The following is a 9,910-nucleotide window of genomic DNA, read 5'->3' as shown; positions in this document are numbered from 1 at the left end:
GTCTCAACACTGTAACAGTACTAACCTAACCTAACCAAATATGCTAGTACAAAAATTGTATTAACCATACACTTGGCAAACTGGTTAGTAGTTAATAGTTATACCATAAGTTAGGCATTAATAAGAAGTACAGTGTGAACTAGTCTATAGGTCTATGGAATGATATTATAATCGCATAACTTATATATAGTTATTAACCTCTTAAATTTCGCCAACGACCATACCACGTTGAATACACCAGTTCTCGTCCGATCACTGAAGTTAAGCAACGTCGGGCGTAGTTAGTACTTGGATGGGTGACCGCTTGGGAACACTGCGTGCCGTTGGCATTTTTTTTAGCTGTCAAATTATCTTCGCAATTTTTATTTATTAATAAGACTAAACATTTTTCAAAATGTGTTTTGCATGCTTAATTTATGGTACTTTCAGAAATGCAGTAAAGTTTTCGTTTAAATTTATGAAGAATGAAGACTAAAAATATTATTTTATTCATTTTAACATTTTTTTCGTAAATTTCATTTTTTCGCCTTCGACATAGGATTATCAGTTACCTATACTATATAATTGTGTGTTATCATTAATAAAGCAATTAAGTACCAAAGAAAGAATGATGTTTGCAATATAATAAGATAAATATATATTATTTTATATATTTCGTCATAAATAACATATTTGTACATAATTCGTAAAATTTACGCTTTTATATTACGTATTTCATACGTTTCTAATATTATAAAGTAATTTATTTATTAATTTACTATTTAGTCAATTTACATTATACAAATTGGTGGTTTAGTAGTAAATTATACTTTAATTACTCGTCGAAATATTTAAGTGTAGAGGTATAGTTAAAGAAAATAAATTTCTTAACATTTTAAAGGCCTAGATATATAAGTCAGAGTTAAGATCAAAATTGTTTTCGTAATTTCGTAATTTTAACTTTAAAAAAATGTAACACCAGGTTGAGGTACTCACCTATATGATTTTACATTTTTGATTGAATATTTTAACTTTTATCATTTATAATATATTTTTTTATTTTTTATATAAATCTCAGCGCCCTACTTATAATTTTTAAACTTATTCCGGTCCACAAATTTTGAATACACCATAATTATATTTTCGTTGAAATATACAGGTTTCCAAAAAAAAATTCAATCAATCGTTTGAAAGCATTCTGCCCATTTTTTTCTATTTTACATTAATAAGATATGTAACCAAGGACACAATGTGTAAACTAAGTATTTTTATATTTTATGAAATAAAGAAAAATACTCTTAAACAACATAAGAATTATTAATTTTAACACCATCAAAATGAACGCTGTGACTGATGCTCAAGAAGTAAATCTCATATTTTATTACTTATGCCATTTGGCATTTACATTCTTAAAACATAAGGATTAACTAACAATTTTGTTTCAGAACGTGAGAGCCGAAGTTAAGTACCAAAAACAAAGTACTTCGGAACGCTTTGGAGACCTTTTGATAGGTGGGTGTCAACACAGTAAAACGGAGAAACTAAAGCCAACATTATTGGCAGAAAACCTACCTAGAACAAAACTAGCTGGAGTGAAATCAAACTTATACAATCCAGTTCCAAGTACATTTCGAAGACGTGATATTGAAAATGTACAAGGAAAGCTTAGTGACGAACTTTCCGGGAATACATTACCACCAGGATTGGGTATAAATTATATACTTAAGATAAAAAATATTGTTTAAGTTAAAAAACCACACATTCTTCATCTCCAAGCTTCTATACACACACAATATTGAGTTATCATAATTTTCAATCATAACACGAACACACTTTTAGTGGAATTTATTTTTATTACAAAAATTTGGAATTTAACTTTTCAGTTGAATTGCCCAATTATAACGATCACAAGTTTGATCCACCACAGATAGTTTTTCCAGGATATGACATTTTACCTTTGCCACTAAATTCAAAATACCAAAATAAAACTATAAATGAATTGTCATTTTTGAAACATAAGGACATGTCTAACTTGTGGAAGAAATTTATAGACAGCGTACCTATGTCAAAAACCAGGATGAATAATATTCCAAAAAATAAGTATAATAATTATAGTTATCTTTATTTAAAATTTGATTAAAAATAATAATATAAGACCAACTAAATAAGTTAGTTAAGGTAGTTTATAGTTTTATACTGATGATGTATCTACACGACTATACACATATAATTTAAATTATTCAGTATTGTTAATTTATTGTATCATAATAATTATGAAAGTACAAAGACACCTAATGAATTACTAAACATTTTACAAGACAAAAAAATTTAAAACAATAAATAACTTACAATAAAAAGGATCAGTTATCTTCTTTTTTTAAATGTATATTAATATATTATCTATAATTATATTTTGATTTCTAAGTTTAAGTTTCAAAAAAATTAGTAATAAGTGGCTTTTAAGTTATACTTAAACAGATTGCAATAATTGTAGTGAATAATCAATACATCAATTTTTTGTGTAATTTAAGAATTTAACTAAGTTAAGTAGGTACACATATTTTAAACAATAACATTGTCACTTGTAACATTATATTATATCCAATCATAATACTAATTCAAAGTTCAAACACCCAAAATTATGTTACAAATCAGTATTTTATTCATAATTTTAAAAAAAAGAACCTTATTTATAAAATAACATAAAATTAAATGACTGTAAAGAAAATTAGTAAATTTAATAAAGTGGCTTGGTGAGGCGTGGTCGTACGCTCAATCTGCGGAAACGCAATGAGCGTACGTACCGGCTGCAGTTACTAGCTCTCGGATGGGTGACCACCCGAGATTTTTAGCAACATATCCTTGCAACACATACACAAACACGTGTTACAACCCTACCCATTTAAAAACCTACAGACAAAATATACAAAATAACCCCTACCGTACCACCCCACACCCAATGGCATATGTTGCCGCGGGTTCCCCTTACAAAAAAAAAAATTTAATAAAATGTATTAATATGATTTTTTTTTTTTTTAATTTAGAGATTTCCATTTTCATAACTATGTAGTGAAATACATGAAAAACACTGAGCTACAAAAAAAATAAAAAAATAGTCAAATCGCCATTTGAAGATATAGTCACCTAAGTCTGATGGAAATGAAAAAATATTTATATTATGAACTTATGCGCTATCTATTAAGCAACATGCATAACTTCTGTTGCTTTATATTAATCATCCACAGATAGAGTACGTTAAATGATTGTTATTTAAATTATTACACTTTTCATATTATGACTGCAGACTTAAAAAATTAATATGGTACTTTTTTTTTATTAATCTATAGTTTAAGTGTATAAACTATATTTAACCTATGATCTTAAACTACCTACCTAAGGGCTTGTATAATGTACGTAAGTATGTTTAACACAATATAATAACATTTTTTTTTTTTTTAAATCTAAAATTCCAATTTATATTTATTTAAGTCAAATTTATTCTAAGCTTCTGACTCATCGAAGTACTCATGTATACAAATATACAATTGCTACTTGAGTTTTTCCATACCTATATAGTGTACCTATGGTATTCAATTAGTCAGTACCCAGTAGCGTATTCATCTCGGGGACAGATATTGGAGATGAATCAGGAGAGTCACCCACTTGACCATATTTTTATTTTTTTACATTTTCCCAATGCATTCCAAGAAAGTATTTATTCGCAGATAGATATTTTTATAATGCAGAAAAGACTCAACATAATTATTAATTATCGATGAATCTCAAATTACAATAATAAATAATAGGCAACTAATATTCAAATTTCCAATCTTGATTATGACTATTATGAGAAAGTAAACAATAAACATATTATATTGTTTATAAATATATTTATAATAGATACCACATAAATTTATACTACACAATTATAATAGACATTAGACAATAGTATAACAATATCAATAATAAAGGCTAGATTCTTTACTTCATAGCCTAAGTTCTAACTGGACAAACAATCAGTCATAATGATAAGGTAAGAAATTTTGAAATACCTACCAATAAGGCAATAAACATATAATACCTATATCACCTATCACCGGAATGACAGAATATCTAAAGTATGACAGATAAAGTAATTGATGACATAAGTCAAAAAAATAAAAATAAAGGTTGAATTTTTTGTAATAAATGTTGATGTCTATGATTATGTATAAATAATAAAATAAAATAGTGAATAACATTTAGATATCACATATTATGTATTTTGTGATAGGACAAATTTGTTTTAGCAAAAAATATTTTATCTCTCTGGTAATGGTTAGATAATATAATGTATGAACTATGAAGATTAAATATCCTTAACTCTTTGTGGAATAATATTAAATTATTAAATTATCACAATTTTAGGAAGTTAGAAGTTTTCTGAGGGTGGTGCTCAATATTTTCTATTTGAAATTTCCAGTGAAGTAAGTTATGTACTTGTGTGTAGTATCAGATCACCTTAGATCACATATCTAAGTAAATCACACATATCATAATTTAACATGTGAGATAATTATTTTAAATTAAAATAAAAAAGCGGGTAATTCGTGGATGTCGCTCTGCTGTACAGTAGGTTACTGTAATGGATGTGATTAAATTTGAATGCAATGATAGGTATCATTGTATACGAAAAACGATTCTGAACGGAGATGATTTGTCAGTCTAGGATATATTAGATTTAAATATTGTCATATATTCTATTTTGAAACAAATATTTTATTTTTCAATTAAGACGCATTTTGCATAAGACATGGTTAATCAATTAGTGTAGTTATCATGTAGTTATCATAATTCATAATACCTTATATTATCATAGATATACGAATACCTGGTTTGAGGATAAATCGTTATCATTACGCGATTTCATAAAAATTTAAAACTCAAACGCTCAAAACATTTTTCCTATAATGACGCTTCAAATTTTCTCTATAGCTATTTGAAGCAAAACTTATGGAAAACTTAGTGTTCTATTATATTAAAAAAAATTTAATAATTTGATTTATTAATTTTTTTAACCTTAGATAAAAATACAAACAATATTATGAATTTTGAACTACAAAATAATTCGCAAATATTCATGGTTTTGACGAATTTTTGTCAATATTTGAAATTCAAATGCTAATAAAAATTTAATTTGCATTACCGGCGGACATGTTTTTTGTGATAAAGATTGAAAAACTTGTGAGGAATCTTATATTAAATTTTTAAATCTTAGTTTAAAAAAAGAAAATTTTTTATTAATTTCTAGCTTAAAATAATTTGTGAATTTTTGTGATTTTTACGTATTTTGTCAAAATTCAAACTTTGAATGCTTATAAAAAAAAATTGTGACTATGAATTTCTTTTATTTCTCAATTGCTATTGTAATAATATGTTAATAGCAATTTTATTAACATTCGGTGAAAATTTCATGTATCAATGGTCATTCGTTTTAAAGTTACATCAAAAATCAAAATCGATTTTGTCGAAAACTGATTGTACGTAAAATTTCCTGTTTTTCCGTTAATTTTTAGTTTATTTATCCCGATTATTTAGAAAAATATTAAGAATTATTTACTTTTAATCCCTCAAATTATCAACTAGATTCACTTTCTGATTTAACAAGGTACTGAAGTTAAAAGTCGAAGCATTTTTAATGCCGCAAAACGTAATGACAAACACAAAAAAAAAATATTCATGGTTTTGACGAATTTGAACTTCAAATGCTAATAAAAAAAAATTGTGCCTATGTATTCTTATAATTTTTCATTCACCATAAGAATAACTTATGAGGAACTTTGTATTAAATTTTCAAGTATTTTAATAGGGCCATAAAATTTTTATCGTCACTTCAAAAAAAAAATTTCATACAAATTGAAAATTTCAGTCGTCTATAAATATCTCAAAAAAAGTCAAAATATTTTGAAAATTAAATCATGTAAAGAAAATGCCAATCTAAATAACTGATAAAATTTTCAAGTATCTACGACTTATACTTTTTGAATAATAACAAATATTTAAAATCGTTCCAGGATAAATCGTTATCGTTACGCTATTTCGTAAAAATTTTAAATTTAAACGCACTTAAAATTTTTCCTATAATGATGCTTCGAGCTTTCTCTATAGCTACTTGAAGGAAATCTTATCGAAAACATAGTGTTGTATTTTTAATCCTTAGTTATAAACGCAAAAAATTTTATGATTTTTCAACTTCAAAATTACTTGCAAATTTTCGCATATTTTTAACTATAAAAGCTTATTAAAAAAATTGTAACTTACGATTTTTAATTTTTTTTAGCTACAATAAGAACAACTCATAAGGAACCTTGTATTAAATTTTCAAGTTTTTTTGGTCGTCCAACATTTTTTCCGACACTTCAAAAAAAAATTCTCAAAAAAATTGAAAATTTCAGTGGTCTATAAATAACTCAAAAAAAGTCAAATATTTTTGAAAATTAAACTATATATAGATAACACTAACATAAACATTTGGTGAAAATTTCAAGTATTTACAGTGATTAATTTTTGAAATACAACCATATAAAAATATCTATTTGGTCGAAAACTGATTTAGCGTAAAAATTCCCGTTTTTCTGTCATTTTTTTATTGTTTTTCTCGATTTTTTTGAAAACTGTTGGAAAATGTTTACTTTTGACCTCTATAATGCACCAAGAATTTTCAATTTTACATCGGAAACCATCCCCAAAGTTTGAAATCAAAGCATTATTTCGACTAGTTATGCTATACACAGACACAAAACAAAAAAAAAAACACACATCATTGTAAAATCAATACATTCATCACTTCGTTCAGAATCTAATATTATAATTACAATCTTTTATAAATACTTTATCTATAATTTAGGTATGTGTGCATGCATTCAAACATACAATACATTTAACAACATTTAACTTCAACCAATCACAACATGTTAGTTATATTATTCTTAGGTTTTTATTCTATTATTTAATTTTATCCATATTTATTATTTCTAATTTGTCCATACAATCCAAAATGATTTACCATTCATTCTAACTCTAATTTTTTTAATTTATAATTATTTTTATGAACCATATTTTGAAATACATAGGTTTTGTATACCGTTTAAAAAGCAAATAATGATAGGACATAGGTACCTAAGTACCAACTTCTTTTTCAAATAAGAATCAATTTCCTGTATATTGTTAAGAAGATGAATTTTTGAAAATATGTATCTAAATCGAAATTTAAGCGGGTAGTTAATTGTTCATCTTTATTGTATCTTTATCTACTAAAAAAAAAATAATAATAGTAATAATTATTATAGTTATTTTGGAGTACGTTCGGGGTATGATTATTTGGAAATTATAATAATTAATATGAAACATCTTACAACTTTTTAAATTTTTTTTTAAGTATTATAAGCACTATAGATTAAATACGACGTCAATTATATACATTTTGAAACCATTTTAAAGAACTACTGGCTATTGTTATTTGTATAGATATACATTTTAATAACACAGAAACTACTCGTTCAAATTTTGACTCAAATGCATAAAAATTTAGAATAAAAAGGTTGGTTTAAACACAGCACATCAGAACATTTGAAAATATGGTCTTTAAGTATAGCCGGTATAGGTACTTTAAAAAAAAGGTATTAGAAATTAAAAATAGTGATGACAACACATGAACATGCCGGTGAACTACTCTGTAGAATACATCAGCTGAAATAAGCAACAAAAATGCGTTTACGTGAAGTAAATTTTTGCCTAACAAGTTCAATCAAAATACTGCAGTCTACAATAATATAATATTATTTTACTCTCGTACTACTGTTAATTACATCACGATCGTTTCATTTTTATTTTTATATAGTATAAGATGGCAAGAACTACATTCAAATACTCTGGCAATATAATTGTTTAGCCAACAAATTGAGGTTAACAAAAAACCGATTAAATAAATGTAAATTATTGCAGAAAAACAATAATAGGTAATGTAAAAATAATATTTAATTAAAATTAGTCATAGCCAAAAGTTGAGTACCGTTTCAGCATTTGTACGGTGATATCATTACCCTTATTTTATTTTTAAAATTACGAATGTTTATATTTGGTTGATAGTGAAAATTTTTTTGAATAAGTACATTTATACAATAGTAATACATTAAATTTGATATGTTTGTATTATTTTTGCAATTTTACCAAGATGTTTAGGTAGGGTTTTGGAAATGATCCATCAAATTGTGTGTATTTTTGTGACTAATGTCGTATAGTGTAGAATTTTTTTAGAATACCAGTGTTTTTAATGCGAAGATTGTTATACATATTTGATACAATTTTAATGATTGTCATAGCTATTCATAGAAAAATAACAACATATCAATTTAGTTGATTAAATTCAAAACATTTTATACTCATTCTGTTACTATAAAAAGGCAAGCACTGATGACAACTAGCATAGGTTTCCAAACTTTTTTGCATGAGAGATTGAGAACCATATAAACATTTTAAACTGCTTGTAGTCATTAGTCCAATACATACACAAAAATTAAGTAATTATCGTACTCAAAATTTTTTAAATTGAAATGCGATGAATGTAATAAATAATTACAAGTTCTATACGATTGTACCATTAATTTGCACCTAACTTTAAAAAAAAAAACAGGTACCTACTTGGTTTTCTTTATTATTGAATGTAGGTATAAATTTAATATTTACTTATTATATACATAAACTTAGTAAAAAAAAATAAACAAGTTAATAATATGAATAGTTCATTTTTAGATTATATGCTGCAGTAAACGGGCCAGTAAAAACTTGTCGGCGCCGGCGGCCAGATGTGATCCTTAGTTAGAACTTTAGAGATTAGAGACTCTTATTATTGTAATATAATATAGAAACGATAAAATTATGTTTCCAATTGATGATCAATTTTATATCATTGTATGTCTGTTGATCAAATAAGTATATGATAATTACTATCTATGAAAGTAAGCATGGCTATGGAATTTTTTTTTTACATTTAAGTATAAATTATACAAATTTGATTATTTTTTTAATCTTGAAAATATATTGATGTTGTGACTTGGGTTGGAGCCTTATAGTTTCTAGTGCCTCAGTGCTATCCGATTCATTGTGGATCACCATTGATATTTTTTGTTGCAATATTAAAATATTAAATTTTCTTTTTTTAAATATCATTACTCATTGTAGTTAAGCTGTGAGAGACCTTTAACAATTGTATTGATTTTTTAAATATTCGTTAATTAGGTAGTCAAATTAAAACCTGCATAGTATTCCAAACTATATAAACTATACAACTATACCTATAGGTACTAGTGTACTACCTATATATCTTCATATACAATTAATAATAACCAAATTTTGTTTTTTAAACTAATTTATTAGAAAGTAGGTAACCGCTTTACCTACAACTTTTGTAATGTGAGTCTGGTGGAAGTAGTGTAAGTTGTCATTGAATATGTCACTGTAATATATGTGTTAAAACTTAAATTAGATTTCAATAATAAATCATTGCATACAAAAAAAGATTCTGAGCGGAGACAGTCTGTCAGCTTTTTTTGAGATATATCATATATGTATATTGTATAAGTACATATTAATTATTATAGTAATTTATTTTATTCATACAGTAGGTATAAAGTAAAAACTTTAATAATAAGCAATAGCATAAAATGAATCTAAATTTTTTTAAATGCCATTAGATATGTATATAAAATATATTATACATATTAAAGTTTAAAATAAACACGAAAATATTTTTTTAATTAAAACAAAATAACTAAAATCGTAATTCTTAATTTAATTATGTATCGAATTTCGTACAAATTTTAGCATAAGTTGTTTTTATCGATATTTATGGAAAACATTTTTTTTTTAAATACACGAGAGTGTGTGAACCCAC

At 25.4% G+C, this 9,910-nt stretch overlaps 1 protein-coding gene and 1 non-coding gene across 2 annotated transcripts; both read left to right on the top strand.

Annotated features, from left to right (window-relative positions):
- The first annotated feature begins 210 nt into the window (after positions 1–210).
- On the top strand, positions 211–329 carry LOC149057666 (5S ribosomal RNA). Its single transcript, XR_016191276.1, has one exon. It is a non-coding gene; the product is annotated as a 5S ribosomal RNA (ribosomal RNA).
- Positions 330–1,316: 987 nt separating this feature from the next.
- Positions 1,317–3,224, top strand: LOC107163054 (uncharacterized). Its single transcript, XM_089223471.1, has 4 exons — positions 1,317–1,343; positions 1,425–1,686; positions 1,863–2,079; positions 3,024–3,224. The coding sequence occupies exons 1-4, from the start codon at positions 1,317–1,319 to the stop codon at positions 3,085–3,087; spliced, it is 570 nt and encodes a 189-aa protein (XP_089079597.1). The 3' UTR covers positions 3,088–3,224.
- Positions 3,225–9,910: the final 6,686 nt, after the last annotated feature.

Source organism: Diuraphis noxia, unplaced genomic scaffold (genome assembly GCF_037042655.1).
Source record: "Diuraphis noxia isolate RWA-SAM2 unplaced genomic scaffold, SU_Dnox_SAM2 contig0003, whole genome shotgun sequence".
Lineage (NCBI taxonomy): Eukaryota > Metazoa > Arthropoda > Insecta > Hemiptera > Aphididae > Diuraphis > Diuraphis noxia.
Note: the sequence above shows the minus strand (reverse complement) of the source record. Positions and strands in the feature narration are given on the sequence as shown.

Coding starts and splice junctions, on each gene's coding strand:
- LOC107163054 (XM_089223471.1), top strand. CDS start 1,317: ATGAACGCTGTGACTGATGCTCAAGAA. Junction 1,344..1,424: donor CTGTGACTGATGCTCAAGAA/GTAAATCTCATA, acceptor ATTTTGTTTCAG/AACGTGAGAGCCGAAGTTAA. Junction 2,080..3,023: donor AATAATATTCCAAAAAATAA/GTATAATAATTA, acceptor TTTTTAATTTAG/AGATTTCCATTTTCATAACT.